This window comes from Ranitomeya imitator, chromosome 2 (genome assembly GCF_032444005.1).
Source record: "Ranitomeya imitator isolate aRanImi1 chromosome 2, aRanImi1.pri, whole genome shotgun sequence".
Lineage (NCBI taxonomy): Eukaryota > Metazoa > Chordata > Amphibia > Anura > Dendrobatidae > Ranitomeya > Ranitomeya imitator.
In genome coordinates, this window is record NC_091283.1 from 604,675,745 (window position 1) to 604,697,943 (window position 22,199).

The window sequence follows — 22,199 nt, forward strand, 5'->3', positions numbered from 1 at the left end:
TGTGAAGCACGTAAAGGGTTAATAAACTTCTTGAATGTGGTTTTGAGAACCTTGAGGGGTGTAGTTTTTAGAATGGTGTCACACTTCATTATTTTCTATCATATAGACCCCTCAAAATGACTTCAAATGTGATGTGGTCCCTAAAAAAAAAATGGTTTTGTAAAAATGAGAAATTGCTGGTCAACTTTTAACCCTTAACTCCCTAACAAAAAAAAATTTTGTTTCCAAAATTGTGCTGATGTAAAGTAGACATGTGGGAAATGTTATTTATCAACTATTTTTCGTGACATATCTCTCTGATTTAAGGGCATAAAAATACAAAGTTTGAAAATTGCAAAATTTTAAAAATTTTCGCCATATTTCCGTTTTTTTCAAAAATAATCGCAAGTAATATCGAAGAAATGTTACCACTAACATGAAGTACAATATGTCACGAAAAAACAATCTCAGAATCAGCGGGATCCGTTGAAGCGTTCCAGAGTTATAACCTCATAAAGTGACAGTGGTCAGAATTGCAAAAATTGGCCTGGTCATTAAAGGGAACCTGTCACCCCGTTTTTTGAGATTGCGATATAAATACTGTTAAATAGGGCCTGCGCTGTGCGTTACTATAGTGTATGTAGTGTACCCTGATTCCCCATGTATGCCGAGAAATACATTACCAAAGTCGGCGTTTTCGCCTGTCAATCAGGCTGGTCTGGTCAGGTGGGCGTGTTCACAGCGTTCTTTTCTTCCCCAGGTTTCCGTTGGTGGCGTAGTGGTGTGCGCATGTCCAAGGTCCGGATTCCCAAGTTTGCATCTCGGCTTTGGGAAAATGGCCGCCGCGATCTCTTCTGCGCACGCGCGGCATCCCGCGGCCATTTTCCTGAAGCCCCGTGCAGCAGAGCACTACATCTGCGCACGCGCGGCCCCAGGAAGATGGCCGCCCGCACAGATGAAAGGAATGACAGCGCAGATCGCGCGCTGTGTCTTCACGTGGGCACAGGGAATCCGGACCTTGGACATGCGCACACCACTACGCCACCAACGGAAACCTGGGGAAGAAAAGAACGCTGTGAACACGCCCACCTGACCAGACCAGCCTGATTGACAGGCGAAAACGCCGACTTTGGTAATGTATTTCTCGGCATACATGGGGAATCAGGGTACACTACATACACTATAGTAACGCACAGCACAGGCCCTATTTAACAGTATTTATATCTCAATCTCAAAAAACGGGGTGACAGGTTCCCTTTAAGTACCAAATTGGCTCTGTCACTAAGGGGTTAAAGAGCTCATCTATCCCTGCAACAAGGAAGCTCATGGACACAGAAGACGAGAACACGCCATTAAATATGATGTGAAAATGCCCTTATCTGGCACCTTCTCTGAAATGTAACAGGTGTATGACTCTTTACGCCATGTTTGATACACACAGGAATGCTCAAAAGGGAAATGAGAGATCTGCAGATTACTGTAACAGCCAAATTTCGTCAGCAGCTGCAGAATGGTTTCTGCACGGACCAGCAATGCAGATTTATAAACACGTAGCATGCCAAAATGCATCTCACAGATAAAAACCAAGCCAAGTTCAGTACGATAACATGCAGATTCTGCTGTGGAAGTTTAGGCTGTGAGTGTTCCTGGGTTCAGGATCACTACTGTCACAATAAGCCCAGGGTGGTTGGTGTAAGATATGAAAACCTACTCTCCGACCACACCAGCATTTATCATTGCGATCAAGTGGCAGCTGCAGTCAGTGTCCAGTGATCGGATGCAGCCATAACATTATGTCTGAACAGGAAGAGGCGACTTCTTGTTATGACAAATTACATTCTGGCCCTGTCATGAAGCAGAAAATATAAAAGGGTTACGGTATCTAATATATAATTGCCTAGAATACTACTTCCTGCAATTTGTGCCAACTTCCGTGGCTTTGTCCGGAGCTAATGTCCGGAGCTAATGTGCGGAGCTAATGTCCGGAGATAAGTGACGTCAACAGTGTCCAGTGTCTGATTGGTTGCCGCCTGCTGCGAGCGACCAATCAGAAACGTGCCGTACTGTGACACACTCCGCCCGCCATTTTGGTGTGATTTTTGAATTTTTACCTCACAGCAAGTTTCTACTGCGTGGAGGCGGGCCCGGTGACGTTGCTCTTCAAGCTCCTGCCGAATTTCGTCAAAAAAATGATAATACCATTTACCAAAACTATATATATTTAGTTGTGAAGTGGTTCAGTGGCATTTTCACACCAATTTTGAACTTTTGTTTGGTGTTTTCTCCATATACTGCCTATTTTTGTTCTTTCTTACTATTATTTATTAATTGTATTATTCTTACATTTGAATAAATAAAGTATATATGGATTCTAGACTCCTGATTCTTTAGAATCGGGCTGCCATCTAGTACAGTATAAACAGATAGTCAGACTGCAGCCATATATACTGGTGCTCATCAGACTGCGGCCATATAAACAGTATATACTGGTGCTCATCAGATCACTGCCATATACACAGTATATACTGGGGCGAATCAGACGGCGGCCATATATACAGCATATACTGGAACTAATAAGCGCTATCCTGAGGCCACTGCCATATATATATATATATATATATATATATATATATATATATACACAGTATACACTGGAGCTCATCAGCGCCATCCTGAGGCCACTGCCATATATATACAGTATACACTGGAGCTCATCAGTGCCATCCTTAGGCCACTGCCGTATATACAGTATACACTGGGGCTCATCATCGCCATCCTTAGGCCACTGCCATATATACAGTATACACTGGAGCTCATCATCACCATCCTTAGTCCACTGCCGTATATACAGTATACACTGGAGCTCATCATCGCCATCCTTAGGCCACTGCCATATATACAGTATACACTGCAGCTCATCAGCGCCATCCTTAGGCCACTGCCGTATATACAGTATACACTGGAGCTCATCATCGCCATCCTTAGGCCACTGCCGTATATACAGTATACACTGGGGCTCATCATCGCCATCCTTAGGCCACTGCCGTATATACAGTATACACTGGGGCTCATCATCGCCATCCTTAGGCCACTGCCATATATACAGTATACACTGGAGCTCATCATCGCCATCCTTAGGCCACTGCCATATATACAGTATACACTGGAGCTCATCATCGCCATCCTTAGGCCACTGCCGTATATACAGTATACACTGGGGCTCATCATCGCCATCCTTAGGCCACTGCCGTATATACAGTATACACTGGGGCTCATCATCGCCATCCTTAGGCCACTGCCATATATACAGTATACACTGGAGCTCATCATCGCCATCCATAGTCCACTGCCGTATATACAGTATACACTGGAGCTCATCATCGCCATCCTTAGGCCACTGCCATATATATACATTATACACTGGGGCTCATCATCGCCATCCTTAGGCCACTGCCGTATATACAGTATACACTGGAGCTCATCATCGCCATCCTTAGACCACTGCCATATATACAGTATACATTGGGGCTCATCATCGCCATCCTTAGTCCACTGCCGTATATATACAGTATACACTGGAGCTCATCATCGCCATCCTTAGGCCACTGCCGTATATACAGTATACACTGGAGCTCATCATCGCCATCCTTAGGCCACTGCCGTATATATACATTATACACTGGTGCTCATCATCGCCATCCTTAGACCATTGCCGTATATACAGTATACACTGGAGCTCATCATCGCCATCCTTAGGCCACTGCCGTATATACAGTATACACTGGAGCTCATCAGCGCCATCCTTAGACCACTGCCATATATACAGTATACATTGGGGCTCATCATCGCCATCCTTAGTCCACTGCCGTATATATACAGTATACACTGGAGCTCATCATCGCCATCCTTAGGCCACTGCCGTATATACAGTATACACTGGAGCTCATCATCGCCATCCTTAGGCCACTGCCATATACACATTATACACTGGGGCTCATCAGCGCCATCCTTAGGACACTGGCATATATACAGTATACACTGGGGCTCATCATCGCCATCCTTAGGCCACTGCCATATATACAGTATACACTGGAGCTCATCAGCGCCATCCTTAGGCCACTGCCGTATATACAGTATACACTGGAGCTCATCATCGCCATCCTTAGGCCACTGCCGTATATATACATTATACACTGGGGCTCATCATCGCCATCCTTAGGCCACTGCCGTATATACAGTATACACTGGAGCTCATCAGCGCCATCCTTAGACCACTGCCGTATATACAGTATACACTGGAGCTCATCATCGCCATCCTTAGGCCACTGCCGTATATACAGTATACACTGGAGCTCATCATCGCCATCCTTAGACCACTGCCATATATACAGTATACATTGGGGCTCATCATCGCCATCCTTAGTCCACTGCCGTATATATACAGTATACACTGGAGCTCATCATCGCCATCCTTAGGCCACTGCCGTATATACAGTATACACTGGAGCTCATCATCGCCATCCTTAGGCCACTGCCATATACACATTATACACTGAGGCTCATCAGCGCCATCCTTAGGCCACTGGCATATATACAGTATACACTGGGGCTCATCAGCGCCATCCTTAGGCCACTGCCATATACACATTATACACTGGGGCTCATCAGCGCCATCCTTAGGCCACTGGCATATATACAGTGTATACTGGAGCTCATCATCGCCATCCTTAGGCCACTGCCATATATACAGTATACACTGGAGCTCATCAGCGCCATCCTTAGGCCACTGCCATATATACAGTATACACTGGAGCTCATCATCTCCATCCTTAGGCCACTGCCGTATATACAGTATACACTGGGGCTCATCAGCGCCATCCTTAGTCCACTGCCGTATATACAGTATACACTGGGGCTCATCAGCGCCATCCTTAGTCCACTGCCGTATATACAGTATACACTGGGGCTCATCAGCGCCATCCTTAGTCCACTGCCGTATATACAGTATACACTGGGGCTCATCAGCGCCATCCTTAGGCCACTGCCATATATACAGTATACACTGGGGCTCATCAGCGCCATCCTTAGTCCACTGCCATATATACAGTATACACTGGGGCTCATCAGCGCCATCCTTAGTCCACTGCCATATATACAGTATACACTGGGGCTCATCAGCGCCATCCTTAGACCACTGCCATATATACAGTATACATTGGGGCTCATCATCGCCATCCTTAGTCCACTGCCGTATATATACAGTATACACTGGAGCTCATCATCGCCATCCTTAGGCCACTGCCGTATATACAGTATACACTGGAGCTCATCATCGCCATCCTTAGGCCACTGCCATATACACATTATACACTGGGGCTCATCATCGCCATCCTTAGGCCACTGGCATATATACAGTATACACTGGAGCTCATCAGCGCCATCCTTAGGCCACTGCCGTATATACAGTATACACTGGAGCTCATCATCGCCATCCTTAGGCCACTGCCGTATATACAGTATACACTGGAGCTCATCAGCGCCATCCTTAGACCACTGCCATATATACAGTATACATTGGGGCTCATCATCGCCATCCTTAGTCCACTGCCGTATATATACAGTATACACTGGAGCTCATCATCGCCATCCTTAGGCCACTGCCGTATATACAGTATACACTGGAGCTCATCATCGCCATCCTTAGGCCACTGCCATATACACATTATACACTGGGGCTCATCAGCGCCATCCTTAGGACACTGGCATATATACAGTATACACTAGGGCTCATCAGCGCCATCCTTAGGCCACTGCCATATACACATTATACACTGGGGCTCATCAGCGCCATCCTTAGGCCACTGGCATATATACAGTATACACTGGAGCTCATCAGCGCCATCCATAGTCCACTGCCGTATATACAGTATACACTGGAGCTCATCATCGCCATCCTTAGGCCACTGCCATATATATACAGTATACACTGGAGCTCATCAGCGCCATCCTTAGGCCACTGCCATATATACAGTATACACTGGAGCTCATCAGCGCCATCCTTAGGCCACTGCCATATATACAGTATACACTGGAGCTCATCAGCGCCATCCTTAGGCCACTGCCATATATACAGTATACACTGGAGCTCATCATCGCCATCCTTAGGCCACTGCCGTATATACAGTATACACTGGGGCTCATCAGCGCCATCCTTAGTCCACTGCCGTATATACAGTATACACTGGGGCTCATCAGCGCCATCCTTAGTCCACTGCCATATATACAGTATACACTGGGGCTCATCAGCGCCATCCTTAGTCCACTGCCATATATACAATATACATTGGGGCTCATCATCGCCATCCTTAGTCCACTGCCGTATATATACAGTATACACTGGAGCTCATCATCGCCATCCTTAGGCCACTGCCGTATATACAGTATACACTGGAGCTCATCATCGCCATCCTTAGGCCACTGCCATATACACATTATACACTGGGGCTCATCATCGCCATCCTTAGGCCACTGGCATATGTACAGTATACACTGGGGCTCATCAGCGCCATCCTTAGACCACTGCCATATACACATTATACACTGGGGCTCATCATCGCCATCCTTAGGCCACTGCCGTATATACAGTATACACTGGAGCTCATCAGCGCCATCCTTAGGCCACTGCCGTATATACAGTATACACTGGAGCTCATCAGCGCCATCCTTAGACCACTGCCATATATACAGTATACATTGGGGCTCATCATCGCCATCCTTAGTCCACTGCCGTATATATACAGTATACACTGGAGCTCATCATCGCCATCCTTAGGCCACTGCCGTATATACAGTATACACTGGAGCTCATCATCGCCATCCTTAGGCCACTGCCGTATATATACATTATACACTGGTGCTCATCATCGCCATCCTTAGACCATTGCCGTATATACAGTATACACTGGAGCTCATCATCGCCATCCTTAGGCCACTGCCGTATATACAGTATACACTGGAGCTCATCAGCGCCATCCTTAGACCACTGCCATATATACAGTATACATTGGGGCTCATCATCGCCATCCTTAGTCCACTGCCGTATATATACAGTATACACTGGAGCTCATCATCGCCATCCTTAGGCCACTGCCGTATATACAGTATACACTGGAGCTCATCATCGCCATCCTTAGGCCACTGCCATATACACATTATACACTGGGGCTCATCAGCGCCATCCTTAGGACACTGGCATATATACAGTATACACTGGGGCTCATCATCGCCATCCTTAGGCCACTGCCATATATACAGTATACACTGGAGCTCATCAGCGCCATCCTTAGGCCACTGCCGTATATACAGTATACACTGGAGCTCATCATCGCCATCCTTAGGCCACTGCCGTATATATACATTATACACTGGGGCTCATCATCGCCATCCTTAGGCCACTGCCGTATATACAGTATACACTGGAGCTCATCAGCGCCATCCTTAGACCACTGCCGTATATACAGTATACACTGGAGCTCATCATCGCCATCCTTAGGCCACTGCCGTATATACAGTATACACTGGAGCTCATCATCGCCATCCTTAGACCACTGCCATATATACAGTATACATTGGGGCTCATCATCGCCATCCTTAGTCCACTGCCGTATATATACAGTATACACTGGAGCTCATCATCGCCATCCTTAGGCCACTGCCGTATATACAGTATACACTGGAGCTCATCATCGCCATCCTTAGGCCACTGCCATATACACATTATACACTGAGGCTCATCAGCGCCATCCTTAGGCCACTGGCATATATACAGTATACACTGGGGCTCATCAGCGCCATCCTTAGGCCACTGCCATATACACATTATACACTGGGGCTCATCAGCGCCATCCTTAGGCCACTGGCATATATACAGTGTATACTGGAGCTCATCATCGCCATCCTTAGGCCACTGCCATATATACAGTATACACTGGAGCTCATCAGCGCCATCCTTAGGCCACTGCCATATATACAGTATACACTGGAGCTCATCATCTCCATCCTTAGGCCACTGCCGTATATACAGTATACACTGGGGCTCATCAGCGCCATCCTTAGTCCACTGCCGTATATACAGTATACACTGGGGCTCATCAGCGCCATCCTTAGTCCACTGCCGTATATACAGTATACACTGGGGCTCATCAGCGCCATCCTTAGTCCACTGCCGTATATACAGTATACACTGGGGCTCATCAGCGCCATCCTTAGGCCACTGCCATATATACAGTATACACTGGGGCTCATCAGCGCCATCCTTAGTCCACTGCCATATATACAGTATACACTGGGGCTCATCAGCGCCATCCTTAGTCCACTGCCATATATACAGTATACACTGGGGCTCATCAGCGCCATCCTTAGACCACTGCCATATATACAGTATACATTGGGGCTCATCATCGCCATCCTTAGTCCACTGCCGTATATATACAGTATACACTGGAGCTCATCATCGCCATCCTTAGGCCACTGCCGTATATACAGTATACACTGGAGCTCATCATCGCCATCCTTAGGCCACTGCCATATACACATTATACACTGGGGCTCATCATCGCCATCCTTAGGCCACTGGCATATATACAGTATACACTGGAGCTCATCAGCGCCATCCTTAGGCCACTGCCGTATATACAGTATACACTGGAGCTCATCATCGCCATCCTTAGGCCACTGCCGTATATACAGTATACACTGGAGCTCATCAGCGCCATCCTTAGACCACTGCCATATATACAGTATACATTGGGGCTCATCATCGCCATCCTTAGTCCACTGCCGTATATATACAGTATACACTGGAGCTCATCATCGCCATCCTTAGGCCACTGCCGTATATACAGTATACACTGGAGCTCATCATCGCCATCCTTAGGCCACTGCCATATACACATTATACACTGGGGCTCATCAGCGCCATCCTTAGGACACTGGCATATATACAGTATACACTAGGGCTCATCAGCGCCATCCTTAGGCCACTGCCATATACACATTATACACTGGGGCTCATCAGCGCCATCCTTAGGCCACTGGCATATATACAGTATACACTGGAGCTCATCAGCGCCATCCATAGTCCACTGCCGTATATACAGTATACACTGGAGCTCATCATCGCCATCCTTAGGCCACTGCCATATATATACAGTATACACTGGAGCTCATCAGCGCCATCCTTAGGCCACTGCCATATATACAGTATACACTGGAGCTCATCAGCGCCATCCTTAGGCCACTGCCATATATACAGTATACACTGGAGCTCATCAGCGCCATCCTTAGGCCACTGCCATATATACAGTATACACTGGAGCTCATCATCGCCATCCTTAGGCCACTGCCGTATATACAGTATACACTGGGGCTCATCAGCGCCATCCTTAGTCCACTGCCGTATATACAGTATACACTGGGGCTCATCAGCGCCATCCTTAGTCCACTGCCATATATACAGTATACACTGGGGCTCATCAGCGCCATCCTTAGTCCACTGCCATATATACAATATACATTGGGGCTCATCATCGCCATCCTTAGTCCACTGCCGTATATATACAGTATACACTGGAGCTCATCATCGCCATCCTTAGGCCACTGCCGTATATACAGTATACACTGGAGCTCATCATCGCCATCCTTAGGCCACTGCCATATACACATTATACACTGGGGCTCATCATCGCCATCCTTAGGCCACTGGCATATGTACAGTATACACTGGGGCTCATCAGCGCCATCCTTAGACCACTGCCATATACACATTATACACTGGGGCTCATCATCGCCATCCTTAGGCCACTGCCGTATATACAGTATACACTGGAGCTCATCAGCGCCATCCTTAGACCACTGCCATATATACAGTATACATTGGGGCTCATCATCGCCATCCTTAGGCCACTGCCGTATATACAGTATACACTGGGGCTCATCATCGCCATCCTTAGGCCACTGCCATATATACAGTATACACTGGAGCTCATCAGCGCCATCCTTAGGCCACTGCCGTATATACTGGAGCTCATCATCGCCATCCTTAGGCCACTGCCGTATATATACATTATACACTGGGGCTCATCATCGCCATCCTTAGGCCACTGCCGTATATACAGTATACACTGGGGCTCATCATCGCCATCCTTAGGCCACTGCCGTATATACAGTATACACTGGAGCTCATCATCGCCATCCTTAGTCCACTGCCATATATACAGTATACACTGGAGCTCATCAGCGCCATCCTTAGTCCACTGCCATATATACAGTATACACTGGAGCTCATCAGCGCCATCCTTAGACCACTGCCGTATATACAGTATACACTGGAGCTCATCATCGCCATCCTTAGGCCACTGCCGTATATACAGTATACACTGGAGCTCATCAGCGCCATCCTTAGACCACTGCCATATATACAGTATACATTGGGGCTCATCATCGCCATCCTTAGTCCACTGCCGTATATATACAGTATACACTGGAGCTCATCATCGCCATCCTTAGGCCACTGCCGTATATACAGTATACACTGGAGCTCATCATCGCCATCCTTAGGCCACTGCCATATACACATTATACACTGGGGCTCATCAGCGCCATCCTTAGGACACTGGCATATATACAGTATACACTGGGGCTCATCATCGCCATCCTTAGGCCACTGCCATATATACAGTATACACTGGAGCTCATCAGCGCCATCCTTAGGCCACTGCCGTATATACAGTATACACTGGAGCTCATCATCGCCATCCTTAGGCCACTGCCGTATATATACATTATACACTGGGGCTCATCATCGCCATCCTTAGGCCACTGCCGTATATACAGTATACACTGGAGCTCATCAGCGCCATCCTTAGACCACTGCCGTATATACAGTATACACTGGAGCTCATCATCGCCATCCTTAGGCCACTGCCGTATATACAGTATACACTGGAGCTCATCAGCGCCATCCTTAGACCACTGCCATATATACAGTATACATTGGGGCTCATCATCGCCATCCTTAGTCCACTGCCGTATATATACAGTATACACTGGAGCTCATCATCGCCATCCTTAGGCCACTGCCGTATATACAGTATACACTGGAGCTCATCATCGCCATCCTTAGGCCACTGCCATATACACATTATACACTGGGGCTCATCAGCGCCATCCTTAGGACACTGGCATATATACAGTATACACTGGGGCTCATCAGCGCCATCCTTAGGCCACTGCCATATACACATTATACACTGGGGCTCATCAGCGCCATCCTTAGGCCACTGGCATATATACAGTGTATACTGGAGCTCATCAGCGCCATCCTTAGGCCACTGCCGTATATACAGTATACACTGGAGCTCATCAGCGCCATCCTTAGGCCACTGCCGTATATACAGTATACACTGGAGCTCATCAGCGCCATCCTTAGGCCACTGCCATATACACATTATACACTGGGGCTCATCAGCGCCATCCTTAGGACACTGGCATATATACAGTATACACTGGGGCTCATCATCGCCATCCTTAGGCCACTGCCATATATACAGTATACACTGGAGCTCATCAGCGCCATCCTTAGGCCACTGCCGTATATACAGTATACACTGGAGCTCATCATCGCCATCCTTAGGCCACTGCCGTATATATACATTATACACTGGGGCTCATCATCGCCATCCTTAGGCCACTGCCGTATATACAGTATACACTGGAGCTCATCAGCGCCATCCTTAGACCACTGCCGTATATACAGTATACACTGGAGCTCATCATCGCCATCCTTAGGCCACTGCCGTATATACAGTATACACTGGAGCTCATCAGCGCCATCCTTAGACCACTGCCATATATACAGTATACATTGGGGCTCATCATCGCCATCCTTAGTCCACTGCCGTATATATACAGTATACACTGGAGCTCATCATCGCCATCCTTAGGCCACTGCCGTATATACAGTATACACTGGAGCTCATCATCGCCATCCTTAGGCCACTGCCATATACACATTATACACTGGGGCTCATCAGCGCCATCCTTAGGACACTGCCGTATATATACAGTATACACTGGAGCTCATCATCGCCATCCTTAGGCCACTGCCGTATATACAGTATACACTGGAGCTCATCATCGCCATCCTTAGGCCACTGCCATATACACATTATACACTGGGGCTCATCAGCGCCATCCTTAGGACACTGGCATATATACAGTATACACTAGGGCTCATCAGCGCCATCCTTAGGCCACTGCCATATACACATTATACACTGGGGCTCATCAGCGCCATCCTTAGGCCACTGGCATATATACAGTATACACTGGAGCTCATCAGCGCCATCCATAGTCCACTGCCGTATATACAGTATACACTGGAGCTCATCATCGCCATCCTTAGGCCACTGCCATATATATACAGTATACACTGGAGCTCATCAGCGCCATCCTTAGGCCACTGCCATATATACAGTATACACTGGAGCTCATCAGCGCCATCCTTAGGCCACTGCCATATATACAGTATACACTGGAGCTCATCAGCGCCATCCTTAGGCCACTGCCATATATACAGTATACACTGGAGCTCATCATCGCCATCCTTAGGCCACTGCCGTATATACAGTATACACTGGGGCTCATCAGCGCCATCCTTAGTCCACTGCCGTATATACAGTATACACTGGGGCTCATCAGCGCCATCCTTAGTCCACTGCCATATATACAGTATACACTGGGGCTCATCAGCGCCATCCTTAGTCCACTGCCATATCTACATATATTGGGGCTCATCATCGCCATCCTTAGTCCACTGCCGTATATATACAGTATACACTGGAGCTCATCATCGCCATCCTTAGGCCACTGCCGTATATACAGTATACACTGGAGCTCATCATCGCCATCCTTAGGCCACTGCCATATACACATTATACACTGGGGCTCATCATCGCCATCCTTAGGCCACTGGCATATGTACAGTATACACTGGGGCTCATCAGCGCCATCCTTAGACCACTGCCATATACACATTATACACTGGGGCTCATCATCGCCATCCTTAGGCCACTGCCGTATATACAGTGTACACTGGGGCTCATCATCGCCATCCTTAGACCACTGCCATATATACAGTATACATTGGGGCTCATCATCGCCATCCTTAGGCCACTGCCGTATATACAGTATACACTGGAGCTCATCAGCGCCATCCTTAGACCACTGCCATATATACAGTATACATTGGGGCTCATCATCGCCATCCTTAGGCCACTGCCGTATATACAGTATACACTGGGGCTCATCATCGCCATCCTTAGGCCACTGCCATATATACAGTATACACTGGAGCTCATCAGCGCCATCCTTAGGCCACTGCCGTATATACAGTATACACTGGAGCTCATCAGCGCCATCCTTAGACCACTGCCGTATATACAGTATACACTGGAGCTCATCAGCGCCATCCTTAGACCACTGCCGTATATACAGTATACACTGGAGCTCATCATCGCCATCCTTAGGCCACTGCCGTATATACAGTATACACTGGAGCTCATCAGCGCCATCCTTAGACCACTGCCATATATACAGTATACATTGGGGCTCATCATCGCCATCCTTAGTCCACTGCCGTATATATACAGTATACACTGGGGCTCATCATCGCCATCCTTAGGCCACTGCCGTATATACAGTATACACTGGAGCTCATCATCGCCATCCTTAGGCCACTGCCATATACACATTATACACTGGGGCTCATCAGCGCCATCCTTAGGACACTGGCATATATACAGTATACACTGGGGCTCATCAGCGCCATCCTTAGGCCACTGCCATATACACATTATACACTGGGGCTCATCAGCGCCATCCTTAGGCCACTGGCATATATACAGTGTATACTGGAGCTCATCAGCGCCATCCTTAGGCCACTGCCGTATATACAGTATACACTGGAGCTCATCAGCGCCATCCTTAGGCCACTGCCGTATATACAGTATACACTGGAGCTCATCAGCGCCATCCTTAGGCCACTGCCATATACACATTATACACTGGGGCTCATCAGCGCCATCCTTAGGACACTGGCATATATACAGTGTATACTGGAGCTCATCAGCGCCATCCTTAGGCCACTGCCGTATATACAGTATACACTGGAGCTCATCAGCGCCATCCTTAGGCCACTGCCATATACACATTATACACTGGGGCTCATCAGCGCCATCCTTAGGACACTGGCATATATACAGTATACACTGGGGCTCATCATCGCCATCCTTAGGCCACTGCCATATATACAGTATACACTGGAGCTCATCAGCGCCATCCTTAGGCCACTGCCGTATATACAGTATACACTGGAGCTCATCATCGCCATCCTTAGGCCACTGCCGTATATACAGTATACACTGGAGCTCATCAGCGCCATCCTTAGACCACTGCCATATATACAGTATACATTGGGGCTCATCATCGCCATCCTTAGTCCACTGCCGTATATATACAGTATACACTGGAGCTCATCATCGCCATCCTTAGGCCACTGCCGTATATACAGTATACACTGGAGCTCATCATCGCCATCCTTAGGCCACTGCCATATACACATTATACACTGGGGCTCATCAGCGCCATCCTTAGGACACTGGCATATATACAGTATACACTGGGGCTCATCAGCGCCATCCTTAGGCCACTGCCATATACACATTATACACTGGGGCTCATCAGCGCCATCCTTAGGCCACTGGCATATATACAGTGTATACTGGAGCTCATCAGCGCCATCCTTAGGCCACTGCCGTATATACAGTATACACTGGAGCTCATCAGCGCCATCCTTAGGCCACTGCCGTATATACAGTATACACTGGAGCTCATCAGCGCCATCCTTAGGCCACTGCCATATACACATTATACACTGGGGCTCATCAGCGCCATCCTTAGGACACTGGCATATATACAGTGTATACTGGAGCTCATCAGCGCCATCCTTAGGCCACTGCCGTATATACAGTATACACTGGAGCTCATCAGCGCCATCCTTAGGCCACTGCCGTATATACAGTATACACTGGAGCTCATCAGCGCCATCCTTAGGCCACTGCCATATACACATTATACACTGGGGCTCATCAGCGCCATCCTTAGGACACTGGCATATATACAGTATACACTGGGGCTCATCATCGCCATCCTTAGGCCACTGCCATATATACAGTATACACTGGAGCTCATCAGCGCCATCCTTAGGCCACTGCCGTATATACAGTATACACTGGAGCTCATCAGCGCCATCCTTAGGCCACTGCCGTATATACAGTATACACTGGAGCTCATCAGCGCCATCCTTAGGCCACTGCCGTATATACAGTATACACTGGAGCTCATCATCGCCATCCTTAGGCCACTGCCGTATATATACATTATACACTGGGGCTCATCATCGCCATCCTTAGGCCACTGCCGTATATACAGTATACACTGGAGCTCATCAGCGCCATCCTTAGACCACTGCCGTATATACAGTATACACTGGAGCTCATCATCGCCATCCTTAGGCCACTGCCGTATATACAGTATACACTGGAGCTCATCAGCGCCATCCTTAGACCACTGCCATATATACAGTATACATTGGGGCTCATCATCGCCATCCTTAGTCCACTGCCGTATATATACAGTATACACTGGAGCTCATCATCGCCATCCTTAGGCCACTGCCGTATATACAGTATACACTGGAGCTCATCATCGCCATCCTTAGGCCACTGCCATATACACATTATACACTGGGGCTCATCAGCGCCATCCTTAGGACACTGGCATATATACAGTATACACTGGGGCTCATCAGCGCCATCCTTAGGCCACTGCCATATACACATTATACACTGGGGCTCATCAGCGCCATCCTTAGGCCACTGGCATATATACAGTGTATACTGGAGCTCATCAGCGCCATCCTTAGGCCACTGCCATATACACATTATACACTGGGGCTCATCAGCGCCATCCTTAGGCCACTGCCATATACACACAGCAGTATACAGTCAGACAATAATGCCAGGAGCTGTCAGTGATCTCCCCTGCACACCCAGTCTGGAGCAGCCCCTCACAAGAGGCAGGAGACCACTACAAGACACGTAGAATGGAGATCTGAGCCCTTGTCACTCTGCTGCTACCAAAATGCTCCTCAATCTGCCGAGATCTCTGCTATCCACCCACAGCCGAAGGCAGACATACTGCAGGCCAGCATTCAGATCCCATTCCTGGTGCTCCCCAGCGCCCCCTACCTGCATTCAGCTAGAAAATCATGCTATTTCGAGGATTGAGGCCTAGTGTGGAGAAACGATGCAAAACAAGGCAAACGAAAAGAAAAGCAAATGCTAAAAAAAATCCGCAAACGACCCCCATCCGCCTACCTTACGGATACGTCTTTTGAGAAGCGATTCAGCCGCAAACACTCGCTCCCCGACAGCGGACAGCTCCATATTTAGCACCGCGGGGCCGCGCAGCGCGCTCCCCGTGACGTCACCACCTGTTGCTAGAGACGAAGCTAATATGGAAGGATGGACCTTTAGCTCTCTTTGATTGGATGCCCAAAGTCTCCGCCCCTAAAATTGCCCCAGCTCTTCCTCCCATTCGTCTGACTGTCACCCTCTCTCCTTGCCTGGCATTAAGCTGGTGGCTTTCTGAGGAGGATGCGGCGTGAATGACAGTCGGGAGTGACGTCACGGGTGTGCTTGGTTAGCGCTGACGGCTCTTTTGTGTGGCTGCCTGTATTGTTTGTGGGCGGCAGTCATGAGGTAATTTCGGTCACGGACAGCTTCTGTCAGTGTATGGCGGACACCTGCGTCAGCAACATGGCGGCTGCTGCAGTAACGGGGTCACGAGAGCAGAGCAGCCTCAATAACGTGCTCAGTTCGTGTCAGCACCAGTTTTTCCTATATCGTTTCACATTTGCCTTTTTTCGGTTTCCTTCAGGTTTTTTACGTGAACACTTGTATAAATTTGTTTTTTAGCCTTTTTTTTAAAAATTCTGACAGGTTTTTTTTTATTCCCATACAGAAGCCTATGAGAAACCGCCTGTACATAATCCAGGACAAGCTGCATTCTGTAGAAACTGTCCCCAAAACGCACCATGGCTCTGTTCAGACAGAGTTTTCTGTCACGGATTTTTCTGACTGGAAAACTGCTTCTAAAAAACTTGAATTTTGTGGAGATTTTTTAATCCGTGTGACATCACGCAAGTTGGGTAACGGTATGTGCACGCGCTGCGGATTTTTCCGGACTAATTTTGGTAAATCCGCAGTCAAACCGCACTGCGGATTTCCTGCGGAATTACCGCTTACCGCGATTTTTTTTGTGGATTTTGTGCGGATTCCTATTATGGAGCAGGTGTCAACCGCTGCGGAATCTGCACAAAGAATTGACATGCTGCGGAATAAACAACGCTGCGTTTCTGCACGTTTTTTTCCGCAGCATGTGCACTGCGGATTTTGTTTTCCATAGTGAAACAAACTCAGGGAAAACTGCTGCGAATCTGCAGCGGCCAATCTGTTGCCGATCCGCAGCAAAATCCGCAACGTGTGCACATACCCTAATAGTTTTGGGGTTGATGTCAGCTGTTTATGGCCTCTGACATGAAGCCGTGGGGTTTGTAATGGAGGGACATCTATCAGACACCCATTATTAATCCTGTAGTCAACGTTAAAGGCACACAAAAAAGTCCTTTAACCCCTTACCGACATTGGGCGTAATAGTATGCCGGTGTCGGTATCCCCTCCTTTGATGTGGGCTCCGGCGGTGAGCCCACATCTTTTCCGGGACATGTCAGCTGTTTTGAACTGACGTGCCCGCAATAGCCACGGGTCTAATCGTGATCCACCCGCGGCTATAGACTAGTCAAATGCCGCTGTCAAATTCTGACAGCGGCATTTAAATGGCGCTTCCGGCAATTGTGCTGGAAATACACACACTAGTGACCCCCATCACGTGATCCGGGGTCCTCAGTTCGTCGGCATGACAACCCGAGTTCTCTTGGAGACCTCTATGGTTGTCAGTACCGGATTGCTATGACCGCCACCCAGTGGTCGACGCTTATAGCAAGTCAGTAATTCAGCCACATAGAGGAAAACTTATCTCCTCTATGTCGCTGAGCCGATCTGACTATGGTAGCTTCTAGTCTCATATTGTAACTATGAAGCATGCCAAAAGTTAAAGAAAAATGTTTTTAAAAATGTAAAAAAAATAAAAATTAATATCACCCCCCTTCCGCCCCATTCAAAATAAAACAATAAAAAAAATCAAACATACACATATTGGGTATTGTCGCTTTCAGAAACACCCGATCTATCAATAATAAAAAGGATTAACTAGGATCGCTAAACGGTGTAGTGAGAAAAAAACTTAAAACGCCAAAATTACATTTTTTTGGTCACCGCGACATTTCATTAAAATGCAACAACAGGCGATCAAAAGAACATATCTGCACCAAAATGGTATCATTAAAAACGTCAGCTCGGCGCACAAAAAATAAGACCTCACCCAACCCGAGATCACGAAAAATGGAGAAGCTACGGGTATCGGAAAATGGCACAATCTATTTTTATTTACCAAAGTTTGGAATTTTTTTTCACCACTTAGATAAAAAATAACCTAGTCATGTTAGGTGTCTATGAACTCGTAATGACCTGGAGAATCATAATGGCAGGTCAGTTTTTGCATTTAGCGAACCTAGCAAAAAAGCCAAACAAAAAACAAGTGTGGGATTGCACTTTTTTTGCAATTTCAACGCACTTGGATTTTTTTTCCCCGTTTTCTAGTACACGACATGGTAAAACCAATGGTGTCATTCAAAAGTACAACTCGACCCGCAAAAAACAAGCCCTCACATGGCCATATTGGCGTAAAAATAAAGTTATGGCTCTGGGAAAAACGCAAAACCAAAAAAAGCTCCAGTCATGAAGGGGTTTAATTGAAAAAAAAAAACCTCCACTCCCCAACCATTACCCTCTTTTACCCATTTAGTAACATAAAAATAAAAAATCAAAGTAATCCTTACCTGTCCGCTGAGCTTAGCTTGAGAAAGCGGTTGCAGTGACATAAGTCATGTTAGTGCAGGTCACTGGCGGTGGTTCCCACAGTAAGCAATGTGTGAGCTGGCCTGTGAAAGGCTTTAACCTTACTGATCCACTCATGGCTGTCAACATGTTAAATGCTGCTGTCAGTCTCTGACAGCGACATGTAGCATGCTTGCTCCGGAAGCGCCTCACTAATCCCACTCATTGGTGCTCGTATCACATGACCCCGGGTCGCCGATGGGTTGGCATGACAACCCGGGGTCTGCAGCAGCCCCCCTGTGGTTGCCATAGCCAGATAGCTATGAGCACCGGTCGGCACTCATAGCAAGTGAGAATACCATAGCCCTGCTCTGTGTAGCACAAGCGATCAGATGATCCAAGCTTCTAACCTCCCAAGAAGACTATTGAAGCAAGTAAAAAGTAAAAAAAAAGTTTTTAAAAAATCATACAGTACAGACCAAAAGATTGGACATACCTCATTTAAAGATTTTTCTGTATTTTCATGACTATGAAAATTGTACATTCACACTGAAGGCATCAAAACTAAGAATGAACACATGTGGAATTATATACTTAAAAAAGTGTGAAACAACTGAAATTATGTCTTATATTCTAGGTTCTTCAAAGTAGCCACCTTTTCCTTTGATGACTGCTTTGCACACTCTTGGCATTCTCTTCATGAGCTTCAAGAGGTAGTCACCAGGAATGGTCTTCCAACAATCTTGAAGGAGTTCCCAGAGATGCTTAGCACTTGTTGGATCTATTGCCTTCACTCTGCGGTCCAGCTCACCCCGTGCACTCACCCCGACGTACGTTTCGGACACTCTCCTTCCTCAGGGGGTGTGGCACTAAGTACCAGCAGCAAGTTTAAGCAGCATTGGCCACCGGAAATGCAAGGTGTACATGACCCCGGAAGTATGTGCCGCTACCCATAGCGACACACATATATACAACAAGTTTGGGGAAATAAAACAAGCAACAAGTGGTGGAATCGATCGCCATTCCACTGGCACATGCACCGCGCCTCACCCAGGAAAAGAAACACATGGGGCCCCATGTTTTCCAATGCCGGGCGTGCAGCTGGTAGCTGCACTGGAGCAAGGGGGCGGAGTCACCGCAGCGCATGCGCAGTGCATCAATAGTGAAAGACCCACCATTATCGATGAGGGCATAAAGAGGACCAGAAGTTATATAGCAAGCTGGGAAACTAAATGTTGCAGCAACCAGAGCTCTACAAAAGCTTGGATGAAGGAAGGCACTGCCCACATAAATAAGGTTACATCAAATATATAGAGAGGCAAAGCCAATTACAATCCTAGATATATGATGGCCAGGACATCGAACTGTCACAGATATGGACAACAGATGAGATGGCAGAGGCATAGCTAGGGTTTTGGTTCAGGGGGGGCAAAGCTTCTGAGTGGGCCCCTAACCAGGTAACCTTGATTATAACTGGGTGATGCGCCCTAATAGTGGAGGAGAACTTCAGCAGATGACAGCGCTATTATTGAAGATGATCTCTATATAAAGACCAACATGGATATTACCGCCATATGGTCAGTAGTAGATACCAGTCCTACGGAACATGTAAGAGATCACAGCACAGTTACAGATAATCTCTTACCGCTGATGTCCTTTATGATGGAATCATTCACTTTTCATGTCTTTTCCATCTGGCCCAGACCGACATGACAACTTCTTCCAGCCAGGACTCGTCTGCAGAGAATACAACAAAGACACGTTTCACTTCTAATATTCCAGTCCAAACACCATCTATTCCCAACCTGCACAAACTCCTTATCCTGCTGATACTCCAATACTGAGCAGCTGCTGCCGTATGTGTCCCTATTACTGCACCTGATACCCCAATACTGAGGCGCTGCTGCCATATGTGCCCCTATTACTACACCTGATACCCCAATACTGAGCCGCTGCTGCCATATGTGTCTCTATTACTACACCTGATACCCCAATACTGAGCCGCTGCTGCCATGTGACCCTATTACTGCACCTGCTACCCCAATACTGAGTCACTGCGGCCGTATGTGTCCCTATTACTGCACTTGATACCCCAATACTGAGCTGCTGCTGCCGTATGTGTCCCTATTACTGCCCGATACCCCAATACTGAGCCGCTGCTGCTGTATGTGTCCCTATTACTGCACCTGATACTCCAATACTGAGCCGCTGCTGCCGTCTGTGTCCCTATTACTGCACCTGATACCCCAATACTGAGCCGCTGCTGCTGTATGTGTCCCTATTACTGCACCTGATACCCCAATACTGAGCCACTGCGGCCGTATGTGTCCTTATTACTACACCTGATACCCCAATACTGAGCCGCTGCTGCCATATGTGTCCCTATTACTGCACCTGATACCCCAATACTGAGCCGCTGCTGCCATGTGACCCTATTACTGCACCTGCTACCCCAATACTGAGTCACTGCGGCCGTATGTGTCCCTATTACTGCACTTGATACCCCAATACTGAGCTGCTGCTGCCGTATGTGTCCCTATTACTGCCCGATACCCCAATACTGAGCCGCTGCTGCTGTATGTGTCCCTATTACTGCACCTGATACTCCAATACTGAGCCGCTGCTGCCGTCTGTGTCCCTATTACTGCACCTGATACCCCAATACTGAGCCGCTGCTGCTGTATGTGTCCCTATTACTGCACCTGATACCCCAATACTGAGCCACTGCGGCCGTATGTGTCCTTATTACTACACTTGATACCCCAATACTGAGCCGCTGCTGCCGTATGTGTCCCTATTACTGCACCTGATACCCCAATACTGAGCCGCTGCTGCTGTATGTGTCCCTATTACTGCACCTGATACCCAAATACTGAGCCGCTGCTGCCGTATGTGTCCCTATTACTGCACCTGATACCCCAATACTGAGCCACTGCTTCCGTATGTGCCCCTATTACTGCACCTGCTACCCCAATACTGAGCCTCTGCTGCCGTATGTGCCCCATTACTGCACCTGATACCCCAATACTGAGCTGCTACTGCTGCCGTATGTGCCCCTATTACTGCACCTGCTACCCCAATACT

General features: G+C 47.5%; 1 protein-coding gene across 1 annotated transcript in view; it reads right to left on the bottom strand.

The window, feature by feature from the left end:
• The window catches only part of CBX8 (chromobox 8), a 43,537-nt gene extending 26,947 nt beyond the window's left edge, over positions 1-16,590 (bottom strand). The window contains exon 1 of the mRNA XM_069752436.1: positions 16,476-16,590. Within this exon, the coding sequence (XP_069608537.1) occupies positions 16,476-16,544 (69 nt within the window). The 5' untranslated portion in view covers positions 16,545-16,590. The remainder of the gene's footprint in view (positions 1-16,475) is intronic.
• Between the last annotated feature and the right edge of the window lie 5,609 nt (positions 16,591-22,199).